The sequence below is a fragment of the Apaloderma vittatum genome, unplaced genomic scaffold (assembly GCF_000703405.1).
Source record: "Apaloderma vittatum isolate BGI_N311 unplaced genomic scaffold, ASM70340v1 Scaffold15902, whole genome shotgun sequence".
In the NCBI taxonomy this organism is placed as follows: Eukaryota; Metazoa; Chordata; class Aves; order Trogoniformes; family Trogonidae; genus Apaloderma; species Apaloderma vittatum.
In genome coordinates this window covers 1-15679 of record NW_009705365.1, presented here as the reverse complement: position 1 = coordinate 15679, position 15679 = coordinate 1, and the positions used below count along the sequence as shown (strand labels likewise).

Sequence of the window (15679 nt, the reverse complement as noted above, 5' to 3'; positions counted from 1 at the left end):
CAGCAAGCCCGGTATCTTTACCCAGTTGGAACCAGTTACAAATCACTATACCAGCAACCTGTGTAGATGTAGATTCCTTCTTCACTCAGCTGCCCAGCTAATTTAGAAGGCAGTAAGCAGGTGTTTCTGATAACGACTCTTCGAAATAAACAATTGTAAAGGTAGCAAGTGTGTGGTTTTCCTATGATAGATAGAAACATTTTCTTCATACAAATAGTTCCCAAGATCCGTTTGATTGTTTTCTTGTATAAGGCTACAACGAGTGGTACCCTGTGTTCTCTCACGAGCAGGAAAACACATCAAATCACTTTGAGCATATATAAAGTTTGTCATTTGTCTATTTCGTTGCAGAGCATGAGACAAAGGGGCATGAACCCACTAAATTTTTTAATAGGTTGTCTTTATACACTGTCAGATGGTAATGTCTTCTCACACTGCCCTGTGTTTTTTAATTTTTTGCCAGCAGAATGTTCATACTACTGCAAATAAGGCAACCTTCAAACAGGTATTGCTTGACTGGAACAGTGCTAGTAATGTTCTAATTAGTGTTTTTCTGGGAAGTGCTTTAAACAGAGTAGCATAAACTCATGGTTTTATTGGCAAGATGCAAAACTTAATACACAAAGAATAGACCAATTCCCGTTTAAAGATATCATCTTGAAGATAGTATTAAAAAAAGGTCATACTGCTTATTGCTCAGTCTTAACTGACTTTTCAATGTATTCATTACTGAATGATATTTAAAATGGAAAAGAAAAAAAACCTTCTATAAAAATATATTCGAAAAAGAAAAGTTGCAAAGATCCTGAAAAGTATGTAGACACTCAATTTTCCTCTTTCGTTGACACTTTAAAGTGTATTAAAATCAGTTATACAAAGCACACTAAGTACAACCATGCTGAAACATTTTAGGCTAAACAACTAGCGTGTAATGTTTATACTAAAGGTATATCATATAAAACACATTACAGGTGAGACTCAGGGTCTGTAACTACTGTGAAAATCCAGGACATCAAGCATGTGCTTGCTAGAAGGGGTTTAGGGAGGAAGAGAAGAGACTGAGATTCACAACAAATCTTTACAGAATTATGTAATATTTTAATGACTGTTTTTCTTGAATATTCTCAGAAATGTCACTTGTGTGTCAGCCTTCTTTTAAGATCTCCAGAGATAATGGCTCAAATATCTGCAAATGATGTTTTGGTGTTGTCTGGAAGGTAGCAATAGATCTGAGAAGAGAGGGCTTGCTGATGGGGAAGTATAAGCACGGAAGTACGTTTACTTCTTGTCCTGCAGTGGACTGCAAGTGGTAGCTGCTGAGGACAGTGCTACTTTTCCACGTCACAGATGAGCACTACCTGGGCTGTCACTTCTGCCACAGCCTGCAGAACTACATTTAGAGGCTTCAGAAGTGCTTTTTCCCATGCAACTGCACTGAGCATCTTGTAGCAGGTTGTGTGATTTCCATTCTGTGCAGGATTGCACCACTGGTAAAACAGGTTATTAAAAGAGCAGGAGAATCTCTTTTGTGCACTCCTCTGACTCCTAGGGAGCCCTTGTGATTGTGTAGTTCTTCCACATTATTTTTCTTAGCTGGTCAGTTGATGGTTGTTGACTATCTTTTTGTTAAAGGAAAGGTACTAGAAAATACTTGATCCATCTATGCTCAAGAACTGTGACAGCGCTCCCAGTGAGTATCTCAAAGTAACTTTGATTACAGATGCACTTGTGATCCTTCAGGATCGTTTCACGATCTTGAAAAATTGACCAAGTGAGCAAGAAATTTCTATTACGTGGAACACAGGAGAGCTCATCAGTATCTTTCTCTTTTCTGTTCCAACACGGCCATATGCTTGATTTAAGGTATCTTTCTGAGTCTTCTGGCAGGCAGCTTGACAATTGCTGTGGCTACTCTCAGTCTTACTAAAAGTAGCAGTAGCAAAAAATTCAGAAGATAGTCTCACCATGCTGCTACTTTGCAAACCAGTATCAGGTACGGGAGCAATTTTCTGGACTGCAGAGAAAGCAATCCAAACTCCCAGCTGTCAGATATCAAGTAAGAACGATTTTAACAAACACTTTGCCGGTAAGTGATGCATGCATGCTTTCTATCCCTGATAAACCTCATTATCATTTTTTATGACAGCAGCATGGTGTCAAACACTGTATAGGGTCACCTTTAGACTAGTGCATGTTTTGTGGCTGGCTGTAACTAGATAAAGTAAGGAAGGCATGGAAAAAGGCACAATAAAAGGAACAGGTTAGGTGTAAAAGTCAGTAGAACTTTAGTTTTCTCTTTCACACAGTCAGGCCTAAAATATCTTGTAGTGTTGACAGAAGGCAGGTACAGAGTAGAGTGATGGCGATGATGTTAAGCGCATACGCAGACATCATGTCTGAGGAATAGAGAATACTGAGAGAGGAAATTTCCCGTGAGATTTGCAAAGATACAAAAAGCCAGACAGGAGAGAGTTGGCTGGTGTTAGTGAACAAACAAACCTGTTTGCATAAATTTATGGGAATAGCTGAAGGCTTAGAGGGAGATGAGTGCAAAAACTGAGGAGATAAAATCAGTGAGGCAGGTAGTGGTAAGACATGAGGGAAATCTTAGGTGGGATAAGCCTTTGAAAACTGAGATTTGAAATGGGTTAAACAAACCACAACCGGCATTCTTATACACCAGCACATCAGATTTGAGCAGTCACACTGCACTATGTACTAGTCAACAACTACTAAAGAAAACAAGCACCTACTCAGATGTAAGAACAAGCATGTGTTGTGAACGTCCTCAGAAATAAAAACCTAGCACAGAAAGCATATGGCAAGAGATTTGTGACCTACACATGTCTCTACATGTTTTATGGACATTTCCCCAAAATGAAATATCAAAGCAGCTGCTGAAGGGCTGATATTTGATGTTACTGTAGTCTGTCAGCCATAGGCTAGCTTGGGGCTAGTCTACATGCTCAGTCATATTTTATTCACACTTGTCATTTAAGTTCCACTTATAAATGAGTTTAAAAGGATTAATAGATGGCTAATATGAGTTATAAACTTACTGAATAAATAGCAGTATATACATAATTACAAGCATACCCATGGAATGTGTTAGTGATGTCTATAAACAGTCCAGTATGGTACTCAGTGAATGGGTAATTGTTTTATCAACTTTCTATAGTTTACTTTAATACGGAGTATGACTACAGTTCTGTAACTCAATGACCAGCCTGTTATAAGGTGCTTATATGTCCTTTGGCTTTTCTTCTTTTTTGAAGATGACTGCTTCGACTTTTGAGTTACAATAACTATGATAAAATCAAACTCCCTGGTTCTTGGATGACACTAAGTGCATGGCTGAGGATCAGACTTAACATGAACCTACCGTCAGCCTTGCTTAGGGGTAAATGGACAGCATCAGCTTTGTGTGGTGCATGATAGTTCTTCAGTGAACTGGCCCAAAGCTAATGCCACACTCTAATAATATTTGTGATCTGTCTGGAAATAAGGAAGTCTGCTCGCATTTAGATTTGAAGTGCTGTTTTCAAGTGGCTGTGAAATGAACTGCGATAAGGATAAGGACCTGCTTTGAGCTGTCAGTTCACTCTGAAATGAATTGTAACAGTCCAGGCAGTGCTGGATAGACACATAATTTCTGCACAATTTAAGAGAGAACATTTTAGCCCAGGAAATAAAGAAATGTTATTTTATATGAAAACTTCTTATTTCAATGAATCTTTATTGGATGGATGTCATTAAGCAGGTGGTCATTACTGTTGATATTCTTCTGTGGTTTTGCTCGCTTTCTGATTGGAAATGAAGAAAGGTTTCTGTACCTGACTTTTTCCACTTGAGATTCTTGGTGACCTGACTTCTCATTGTTGCTGGGAGGAAGTCACTCTGGGAGTTTTTTTGAAAACGAGTGACCATAAGAACTGAATTCCACTAGAGAAAAAGAAAGGATAATAATTGATTACTTCAGGGGAAGTTGTCTTTGTTGAGTGTAAAATGAATCCTGGGACAGCTTTTTTACCACGTAGGCTACTTCTTTGGAGGTTTTGATTGGCTGATGCCTACAGAGTGAGTGGAAGTTTCAATCCATCTGGAACATTTTCTCCTTAGGAAAGAGTTCACAATGTGGTTTAGTCCTTTGTCCATAGGGCTTGCTTAGTGTAAGATATAAATGAAAGATATACTTTCAAGAGCGCTTTCTGTGTACCTTACTCGCTTGGGATGTGGATTCTAGGCTGTTCAGGTTCGTCTTCCAATTTGGTGGTGTCTCCTTCTGCCAAGTTTAAGTCAGACTTGTGACACTTTAGCTGGAGGAATTTTTCCATCAAGTCCGCTCCCACGTTGAAGACCAGAGCCAGCCATGCCAAGCCAAAAATAACCCAAATCACAGTTAGGCTCTTGTACACTGGGATATAGTGCTTGTTAGGGTTTGTGCCTGAAAAATTCAGGAAAGTTTGCATATTAATATTGATAGCTTCAGCTGCCAGACAACATACATATTTATAAGTGATTATGGGAATCTTTATCCCCAGTTTGATATTACCACAGCATGGAAAATTGGTGCAGCTGATACAGGCACAGGACGGCACCACAGCCACCCATTTAGTCCCTCTCATCTGGATCATCATGAAACTCCACAGTTCCCAGCTTCAGCATGGGATGGGTTTTCATCTCCTTTTGGAACATAATTGCAACCTCTAGGAGAAGAGAGCTACTGCTTGTGAGGTAGTAGACCCTAGGTTTTTAACAAACACACTATATATGATCTGTTAAGAGCATTTGTTCAAATGAAGAGGGTGGAAAATTAGCCCCTCATGTGTTTTCTTTCACAGGCATCCCAGGTTTGTCAATAATATTCTTCCCATTGTAAGTACTGAGCATTTCATATTTTACATGATTTCTTATTGGGAATGGCAGGCCCTTGCTGAAACAAATCACTGTTTGGAGATGGTGGTTCCAAGGCTTAATATGGACAAAAATAATTAATATATATTCGGCCTGTCACTCAAGGATCACATTCAGACCAGCTTCGACATAGTCACTGTTGAATGGGTGTTCAGTGTCATATGTGAAATGAGTTTGGTGACTCTCAGCTTAGCTGCCAAGAGACCAATGCCCATGACATATAATACGTTAGTTCATTATTATCAGTTTGGCTCAGTTCACTCTTGCACCAGATTTTTAGTGGAATAAATATCTATGGTCTCTGCATTTAGCTTTATACTAGAGTAACTAATTTCAAGAAGGTTCAATCCAGCTCACTTACCTACTACATAGTCCCCAAATCCAATGGTGCTCAGGGTGATGAAGGTGAAGTAAAAACCTTCTCCATAGGTCCAGCCTTCTACATGACTGAAGACCAATGGGGGGAACACTAGGAAAAGCAAGGTCCCAGTGGTCAGGAAGATGGCCACTGCCAGTGTTTGAACTACCTGAAAGATAAAAAGAAGATGGCAGCTAAACAACACTGAGCAGTTGTCTAGTGGAAATTGCTGGGTCTGTTCAGCTTTTGAATCACAAACTCATTCCCCCTGGGATAAATGTCCTGAAAAAGGAAGGCTAAACCATGCTTCCATGCACAGCAGGCTGACCTCACTGTTTAACTTGCATATAGATATTGTACTTAATCCCAAACTCCCCCAAAATCTCAAAATCAGGAAAAAAGGAGGATCTTTTAAAAGTTTTTTTTTGCAATGAGTTTTTAAGCATGCTCAAGTCATATTTTGAAACTTATTATGGCAACTATAGGAACGAAATACTCAATTTACAATTTCAATTCAAGTGGAGATGGTCTTGTAACTACTTGGCTCTTGTCTTTGATGAAAATCATGTATTGCATAACTCATGATACAGTGATTGACAAGGGTTGTCTTCTGCATGACTGCTTCCAAAGATTTATAAAGTGGCTTGCAAGAGCTCAGCCAAAAATATGTTTGGATAAAATTTAAGTGAAGTCAGTTTGTCTGCTTTTATTTTTAACTTAGAAGCATTCAGAGCAGAACTGTTTTCTGTCAGCACTGGCAGATCTGTGTCTCTCCGTACAAATGTCTGTCTTCTGGGAGATGAGTATATGTGGCTGCAATAGACAGGTATATAGAATGGTCAGTGGATGGGATTTTAGGAGTTTAGGGTTGAGGATCAGGAGCTCAGGATTTCCAGGGAACATACTCTGGTGAACTTTTGGCTAGTGATGTGTGGGCTGAAGCAAAGTCATTACAACTGTCAGAAAATTCGCTCAGGAGCATTCAAACCAGAGCATGTTTTTCTGTGCATGTGTCCAATGTGACTGGATAAAAAGCCAAATCACTGTTTCAAGTAGGAGGTCCAGGCATAATTTTTTACTTTCTGAGTTATCTCACATATAAAATAGTCTGCTGAGCTTGAGAAGCTTGCCATGGGCCTACTGGATGACTTTGACAGATCACATCTATATTATGTACTGTCTCTCTCTAGCTGTGTAATAATACTTACCCCCATTTGCAAAACACTCTGAGAATTACTGATCAATATGGCTATAGTTGATATCTGTACTCTTTTAGTTCATTCCAGAAGTTTAGTAGCATTCAATGAGGTAACAAACTGTGCATAAAATTTTATACCGAAATGCACACTATTACTTTTTACCCTGGCTTTTAAGAACTTCCTGGGACAAATCTATAATGCAGGGGACAGTAAGTCGGGAATGAATAAGAACTGATTGTAATTAATTTCTCAAAGCATGCCTAAATTATGTTAAGGAGGAGATGAACCAAGTTCCTGGAAGAGGCTTTTCAGAGTGGACAAGCAGATCCAGCTCCAAAGCTTCGTCTGATTGTAATTCTCCCAGAACTGAGGTGTTGATTCAGAAGTGAAAAGAAATCTCTGGAACGATGCAGTTATATTAGTATGAAAATCCTTCTGGTGGTAAAGCTGCACATATTTGGGGAAGAGACACATGCAGCTAAAGGACTTCTTACTCATATAAACCAAGTCTGCATTTTAGAGTACCTTTATAGCTTTCCCAGTGTAAGTAAACAATGCAGTGACTCGGAGACTTACAAATCAAAAAGAGAAAAAAAAATCGTGCTGGAACCCTGAAATGTTTCAACATATCTAATCTCCCTTTTCCCTAACTAAGGGGATCAGTTCATTGAACCTTTACTCAGAAACATGCACTAACTATAAATGACCTTGAAGTATTTTCTGTTATCCCTGCTTCCCTTATTCAAATACATCTGGACTAGTTCAATAACTCACCAATAAACTATAGCTAGGAATATTTATTTACATTTCAAGGAAGGAAAAGGAAGGAAGTTCTAAATTGCTAGCACAATCAGGGAAGGTAATTCAGACCAGATTAGCAGGCCAATTAGAATAAATTGTCTTTGCACAGCGTAGAGCTAGATTCTGGATAGGTGCTAGTATAGGCAAGATAGTAATAGCTTGATTCAGCAATGCATGTATTCTGCTAAAGTCACCAGAGCTCATGGACCTTGCTCAAAATCGAGGCCATCCTTGCTTACCAGTTTTGCAGAGTCAGGTTTTAAAAGTGCAAACCTAGAGTTCCTCAACCAAAACCAAATTGCTTTAAAGCTGTTGTAGGTAAATAGAGTATATCAATTTTCTGTTATAGAGGGTCAAATAATTGTGGTTCAGAAAACTGTAAACACACACAAGGAAACACAATCTAAGCAGTATTCATCTGAGAAGAGAACTTTAGTTTTAAAATAATGGAAATAAATAGTGGATTGACACTGTACCTGGGCACGGCCTGGCTTTTGCACCCATCTTTCCAGGCTAATCAGATGAGCACAGAGGCCCTTCCCCAGCTGGTTAAGGCAGGCAACATTGAGGGGCACTCCAAATAAGGCATAAAACACACAGAAGATCTGCCCTGCCACTGTGCTGGGGCACAGGTGACCATAACCTGGAAAAAAAAAGAAAACAGCTACATGGAAATGCTTTACGGTCAGGCCATAGGCCATCATGGGAAGTTCCTAGGCTTGGAGGCTTACCTACATTAAGCTTCAGGAACCTGTGGACCTATGATTTTCTTCAATTAAATCTGCCTACAATTTGCCATAGCTTATGGTGGAGCCCTATGCATTTGCTATGTCCAACACAAGATTTAGCATGAAAAATGTTACCCTTTACATGTATTGTAATTTTCTATAGGTCTCTGATTTTGTGGTGAGTGTGAATGAGTGCTTCAAAGCAACCTCAAGATGTGCTATGTGTGTACAAAATTATATTGCGTATACCAAATAGGCATTTAGCTTTTTTGCTGATACAAAAGAATAACAAGTACCACTGGAAACTAATAGAAAACCCTAACCCACAGTAGTCAAGATCGTCTTACAGGTGTATTCTGTCCACTCATTGCACTTTGCTATGGGGTTTACAGGGCAGCTGGAGGAAACCTCAATAAGGAAAGAGAGTACCTCACCTATAGTGGTGATAACAGTTCCTGCAAAAAAGAAGGAGCTGCTGAAGTCCCAGTTACTGTGATTTGTTGAGTTTCCTTCTGGGTTGACTCCTTTCTCCCATGCTTCCCTGAGGACCTGAGGCAGAAGAGGTCAAAGGAGTAAAGATGTACAACCCATTGGATCAAATCAGGAAGAATGTCAGAAAAAAGAGAGAAGTAAATATTACTTTCCATCTCAAACAAGCAGAGCAATAAATAGTGCAGATAGCAGGGTAGAGTTTGACTAAAATGGCCTCATGCTGACATGGCAAAAACCTGGAAATAGAACTGGCTGGGAACTTGAACTCTTGTCACTGGAGAATTGGCTGTTGAAGTAGAGCAGGTTCTATAACTAGTTGAAGGCTAAGGGGCAGGGAGTGGAGGGAGTCTCCCTCCCGTTTACTGGGAAAAAAAAAAAGTGAAGTTATTGCCATAAAAAATAAAGGCAGTTCCACTTCTCTCCTTCCCTACTCTAGTCATTTCATTCCAGTTTTTAATTTGGGCATGTGTAAATGTATGGTTGTGCTTGTGGGGAGAGGCATTGGGAAACATGCTCCTTTCTGTTTCCTCCATGTAAGTACTAGTGAGGATGTAAGTACTATTTTTGGCTATTACTTCCCAGTAATTTTCAATAACTATTAGGCTTCTCCTAGTCTGAAAGATTAGGTATTGAAATATTCTCTGCTCTTCCAAGTAGCTCTTACTAGATGACCAAAACTATTATGCAAAAGAAATGCTGCTCTTATTTATGCATCAAATACCTCATTAGTTGCTTTTGTGAAGATTGTATTCCTTTGCTCTCCTCGAGGAATTCTCTGAGGAGACTAGTTACCCTCTCCTCAGTGACTGGGATTTCAAGAATCCCCTTGTTTGTTACATACCAGTTTTGAAGTCCAGGTCACAGCCTTCATAATTTTGCCAAATGCCTGTAGGAATTACTTGTTCATCTTTTCTAGAAAGTTTTGTATGATGCAAGACATGAGCAAAATTCAATCGCAACACCAGCTTTAGTTGGCTCCAGGAGACCAAAAGAATATATTCTTTCTTGGTTCAAATGATGACTACTGCCAGCAGGACTGCTTATCTGATCAACGTACTCATCGCAAGGAACCTGACTTTGCATATCTTGTGTAATATTAGCTGATGTATGCTGATGGATTGAATGTCCTGAGTTTAATAGCTGATGTTATTCCTTCAATAAAAAATTATACAGCATTGGTCAAATCCATCCGATAGGGCTACTGGGTATTGCCACATGATCTCGTGACCGAAGTATCAGCAGAGTTCCTTTTCAGTATAACAAAGAACTTTACATTATGCATTAAAAAACTTTTCTTAGAATAGGAAGAATTTGACACATCAAATTATCTAGAGTTGAACATTTTATTTGCCGTTTAAAAGGAACACACAGAAACTACTGAATTGTGAGTCTTTTGAAATGTCCAAAATAATCACAGATTTAATTCTTCCCCGCTGGAACACTTGTCAGTTCTATCTATTTCAATGCACAAGAGTTCAGAGGAGCTAAATTCACGTAATGAAAGACAACATGGAAGAGTAGGGCAATGTTGAACACTTCAGACAATCTGACAAGGTCAGATTTCTTGGTATGGCTGTTGCTTTTTAGCCTTGAAAGAAATGGCATCCTGGTGCCCAGGAGAATTGTTCCTAATTCCTGTGGGACAGTTCTAGTGGGTCCTAGCTCCTTTGCATCTACAGGTCAGGTAATGGTTATGGCTGGAGTCTGGACAGAGCAACTGGTTGGTGAACATTAGCTGTTGTCTTTGGGAGCAGACGTAGCCAGTAAATAAAACAAATGTGCTATAATTTGCAGTAAGAGTATGAAGTCTACATAAAGCTATAGTTGGATGTGGACAGAATAGAAACTGCCTGCTGTTTCTGCTCCTGTCCCTCTGCCAATGCACCTTGCAGCCACTCGTGGTCATAGACAAGGATTTGGCCTATATTTATATCCATTCTTTTGAGGCTGAAAAAGTATGGATGTAATCAAAACAGGCTCTTAAAAAAAGGTACCTACTTACTCAATGAATCTGCTTCTCAGTTCTGCTGTTAGAATGGCATAATTTCCTGACCAAAGTATGTTTACCAGAGACGTATTACATTGCAGAGTCTGAATTTGCATTTTCCCGACTTCAGGCTGTTCAGCTGAGGAGCTGCAGCTCAGGGCCATCTCTCAGCTTGGCAGTTTTTGCCAAGCAGAGCCAATGTGGTTTGTGAACATGGAATCACAGGAATTTCCTGCATGCCCAATCAAGTCAAAAGTTAATGAATTGTAAGTGGTAACACTATTATTAGTGATAATGGCTATGCAAAAAGAAAGCTGGGCTGATTCTCAGATTCTAGGATTTAAGTTTAAAGAACTGGCCATAAAACAAGGCACCTTTTACTCGTCAGCTGAGTGGGCTGCATCCAGTGGCTGTGTCTCACCACAGCCTGAATACCATGCCTTTTCAGACTGGAGCATCTGACATCATGAACAGGCCTCTTTAACCACGCAGTTAAAATGCAGAGAGAGCTAATTGCTTCCTGAATTAGTTTTACAGTTAGAAACATAAAATGAAGAGCCTTCTATTCCCTACTATTAGTAAGAACTGGACGAATTTCTTAAGTCTTGTAAATGACAGGTGAGTCAGGGGGCACTTGCACTTATATTTACCTTTGCGACTATCAAGTCAAGTACTTTGAAGTACTTGGTGCATTGTAGATGATAATTTGGTGCCCTCAGCTGGTTTTGTCTGGAACAGCCTACAAGTGAAATGTGTGCAAATCATGAGACGGAGCAATGTGATTCTTGAGTGGCACGGCAGCAGGAAGGTACCTCCACTGGATCCAGTGAAAGGAGGATCTGGACATGTTTGAACCCTTCCTAAGGTTTCTAGGGGCACTAAACCTTTCAGTTCTATGAAGTATCCCCACTGGTTTACAATGAGAATCAGAGTTTTCTGCTCTTCAATTATAAAGATAAGGGAAAGACAGGTAATATCACCAGCTGGTGAAGATGAAAAAAATGGACATATTCTTAGGCATGTAAGTTCTTGAAAACTCATTTTCTGGCCAATGCCAAATGTTCCACAGTAAATATATCACAGTATTAGTGATTAGAACACTGTCCTCATAGACAGAGGTTCAGCCACCTTCTCCTCCTACCTTTCTGATATGAACTTCATTGTTTGCTTAAATCCATTTACACAATTGGGACTTTTTGTTGATCAAAACCATGTACCTTTGTGGAAGTCCTGTGACTCAGACAGTGCAAACTTGCAGTATGTTTAGAGTTTCTAACAGATTTAATGACATGGTAGAAAGAGTTCAAACTGTTCGGACACCAAGCTCTGCAACTGGATAAATTTAAAGCATGAACAAAGTTGTAGTGCAAGGATTTCTGTCTAGTTTTTGCAATATTAGAATGAGCCCATGTCTATAACAATATCCAGAAAGATCTAGTAAATTATCTCCAGAAAATTTTGAGAAATAGATTAAAATGTAACTGAAGATGTCACTAATTGACAATCCATATTGAAAAAGAGTCCTTTATCTCTTATTATAAGTGACAGATAACACAGTTTATAGTGATGGACTTTATCTTTTCTGTAGTCCAAGATCACTGTCAAAAGCAGTAGACAATCTCTGGTACAAAAGAAGGGCTGAATTTGCACAAGTTTGGACTGGAGAACCTTGGAAGCGCAACCTACGTCTTGTAGATTTGATTTTTGGTTTTGTCACCATGCATAATTCCCATGTAATAACTAATGAAGGAGCTGAAAATTGTGAAGTTGAAATTACTGCAATATAGCATGAAGGTTCATCATCAGATTTGCATATTTAGGGAGTTCATGACTGGGAAAAGAAAGCATTGCAATAGATCAAGATAAAGAATTATGCAAATGGGCTTGAGAAATTTCTGCCTTTCCCTAACATAGTTAGTTCTTTAATATCACAGATAGCAGGTGAATTTATGACATGCTTGGCTGCAACTTCTAACCAAAATAATGCATGAGTCAAAATAATGGGTGCCTGTTCTTACCTGTACAAACTGCTCCAGGGCTTGCCTGTCCAAACATGTGTAGTTCTGCAGGAACTTGAGCTTCTCCAGCTGGAATTGTTCCTGAAAGTGGGTCTCTGCCTGCTTCTCCAGCAGCTGGAACACCATAGCGCCCAGGATGAGGTAGAAGAGATATGCCAGTATCAGCAGCACCTGCTGGTTGCGTACGGTGAGGAGGGGCATGCTGCTGCTCAGCTGCTGCTGTTACCTGCTAAGTACTAAGTAGGTTACTCTCCCAAGGTGTGTGCGACCCAGGACATCCAGGAATCACACCCCCATGTTCCCAGCTGCTGCCCCAGAGAATTTTTTAACAGCACATACAGGTACAGGCCTATACAAAACGAGACAGACAGGCAAATTTAATCCTTCCACATCTCTTTTTTTTTCTATCCAAAATAAAAGGAGACCATTTATGACTTAATAAGAATGTGAATCATAGTGTTTTTCTCCTGTCAAAAAACTTTTATCCAAAGATCTCAATCAAGTGAATAAAGCCTGACACAAGCAATCAAAGATGGGTATTGTTTTCTAGGCTGAGAAGCTGAAGTAAAACTCTGGTTGAATGACTTACCCAGGGTCATACAAATATAGAGTCACAGATAGACTTAAAAGTCTTGACAAGTAAAGCCTTACTCTAACTCTCTAATTATAAACTCTCTAATTATAGCAGACTCCCCGGAACAGAGAAGAGTGTGGAGCTGAATAAATGGAAAAGTCAATAGCTGCTGTCTGTACCATACAAACATTGCTGGCACCAGTGAAAGCAGCATGATGAAGCTCATAAGCATGATGAAGCTCATAAACATCCTGAATTTAGCCCGGTCACAAGACAGACGTCTTTTTTTTCTAACTCTAATACGATCAGTCCTTTCACTGCTTGGCCTGCTGCTCCTGAATTCTTTGTCAGATAACTCCACTCTTTAGTCCACAGAGTCAGAGCGTGAACCACTCACGCCTACTGCTTTCAGTCTCCGTGTTGCCCTTTTAATCCAAATGCATAAGGGAGAAGGAAGGCTTAAGGTTAATCGTTAGCTAAAAAAGTATCAGAGGTTCACTCATGGGAGCCTTAATGATTATTATGCCCTGGAAATGAGCTAGGCTTGCATATTTTTCTCTAGAAAGAGCTTTATGTCTAGTATCATCTATGCCACACTGCTTCTGAAAGAAAACACACACACAAGCAAGAAGGTCATGTGGCTAGAGCTACAATTTTGTTACTAAACTCCCTTTCCATTAAGATATTCTGGATACAAATATCCCTCCTTTGCTTAGTATTCAGATTGTTTTTTACCTACCTTCAAACATGAGATAGTGCTCAGAGAAAAATACTGAAAAAATGGTTTCATTCGTATCCAGATTGGGGAAAATCCTTGTACTTGCCATTTGAGCTGCAGTCCTACTCTGAGGCCAATCATCTCCACCCAGAAAAGTGTGGCTGACTGACTGGCAGCAGAAAGTGACTTGTCACTCTGAAAAGTGAAAAGTATTGTAGAGAACTCCCAGAAGAACATCTTGGACTTTGTCTGGGACCACTTAGTTGCTGTGACTGAGGGACATAAAGAATTCTGTAGAGAAGTGCAATGTGCAAGGACTCAGACCCCTGGTGCTCTGGCATTTCTTTTTAGCTGAAGTGAAACATTTTGGGAGGTAGAAGCTATCGTGGCACTGATATAACCAAGCACTGCAATAACGTTATTAAGCAAACTGATCTGAAGCAACTGAGATGTCCAACTTCGTTATCATTGATGAACGGCCTTCTCTTGGTCTGTACTGAGGATGATAATTACTTTCAGAGAATCTAACAAGAACTTCTCTCTGGCATCTAATTTCCATAATTAAAACTTACAGCTTGTTGTTCCGTTCCTTGTGCAATGTTATACATAGACAATCCTGGGATGTTGTACAACTGCCTGTTACACTAGCAGGGCTGTCTCTGGTGAGAGATCCAGATGTTTGTCATGCTGTAGTTTATAGGACCTATGTCTATCAGTCTCAGAGAATGCTAGCCTACTGTTTTCCTGAAGTGGATGCAAGCACATGTGCATAGCTAGGCTGAGACAAATTCCACAGTTGAAGTAAGTTTCACAATTAAGGGTATGAAACTATTACAGGATCACAGGATCACAAAATATTTGGAATTCGAAGGGACCTCTAGGGATCATCTAGTCCAACCCCCTGATAAAGCAGTATTGCCTACAGCCCATTACATAGGATTGCATCCAGGCAGGTTTCAAAAGTCTCCAAAGAAGGAGACTCCACAACCTCTCTGGGCAGCCTGCTCTAGTTCTTCATCACCCTCACGTAAAGAAGTTTTTCCTCATGTTTAGATGGAACTTCCTGTGTTCCAGTTTGTGCCTGTTGCCCCTTGTTCTGTCACTGGGCACTACTGAAAAGAGTCTGGCTCCATCCTCCTTACACCTACCCTTTAGATATTTATAGACATCAATAAGGTCTTCTCTCAGTTTTCTTTTCTCCAGGCTAACAAGTCCCAGGCTCTCTCAACCTTTCTTTCTAGGAGAGATGCTCCAGTCCCCCAATCATCTCTGCTGCCCTCTGCTGGACTCTCTTCAGTAGTTGCCTGTCTCTCTTGAACTGGGAGCCAAGAACTGGACACAGTATTCCAGATGTGGCCTCACCAGGGCAGAACAGAGAGGAAGGATGACTTCCCCTGGCCACACTCTTCTAAATGCAGCCCAGGATACCATTGGTCGTCTTGGCAACAAGGGCACATTGCTGGCTCATGGTTAACTTACTGACTGCCAGGACTCCAAGATCCTTCTCCTCAGGGCTGCTTTCTAGCAGGTCTACCTCTAAACCTATATTGGTTCATGGGGTTGTTCCTCCCTAGGTGCAGGACCTTACATTTGCCCTTGTTGAACCTCATTAGGCTCCTTGCTACTCAATTCTCCAGGCTGTCCAGGTCACACTGGATGGCAGCACAGACCTCTTCTGTAAGCCACTCCTTCCAGTTTTGTATCATCAGCAAATGTGCTGAGGCTACATTTTGTCCTCTCATCTAGGTCATGAACAAATATGTTGAACAAGATTGAACACAACACTCACCCCTGGGGTGAGTGCCCCCATGGCTGTCCCCTCATCCAGCCAGTCCAGTCAGTTATGACATCATAGAAGGTCATCACAGAATCACAGAATCACAGAATCAC

General features: G+C 40.2%; 1 protein-coding gene across 1 annotated transcript; it reads right to left on the bottom strand.

Annotated features, from left to right (window-relative positions):
- Positions 1-4217: 4217 nt before the first annotated feature.
- On the bottom strand, positions 4218-12698 carry KCNK16 (potassium channel, subfamily K, member 16). Its single transcript, XM_009865381.1, has 5 exons — positions 12498-12698; positions 8435-8549; positions 7749-7915; positions 5276-5441; positions 4218-4444 (listed from the first exon to the last, which is right to left on the bottom strand). The coding sequence occupies exons 1-5, from the start codon at positions 12696-12698 to the stop codon at positions 4218-4220; spliced, it is 876 nt and encodes a 291-aa protein (XP_009863683.1).
- Positions 12699-15679: the final 2981 nt, after the last annotated feature.

Excerpts from the sequence above, each read along its gene's own strand:
- KCNK16 (XM_009865381.1), bottom strand. The coding sequence starts at position 12,698 with ATGCCCCTCCTCACCGTACGCAACCAGCAGGTGCTGCTGATACTGGCA. Across the intron at positions 8,550-12,497 it reads CCCTGGAGCAGTTTGTACAG|GTCCTCAGGGAAGCATGGGA; the intron begins GTAAGAACAGGC and ends CTTCTGCCTCAG. Across the intron at positions 4,445-5,275 it reads ATTTGGGGACTATGTAGTAG|GCACAAACCCTAACAAGCAC; the intron begins GTAAGTGAGCTG and ends TGAATTTTTCAG.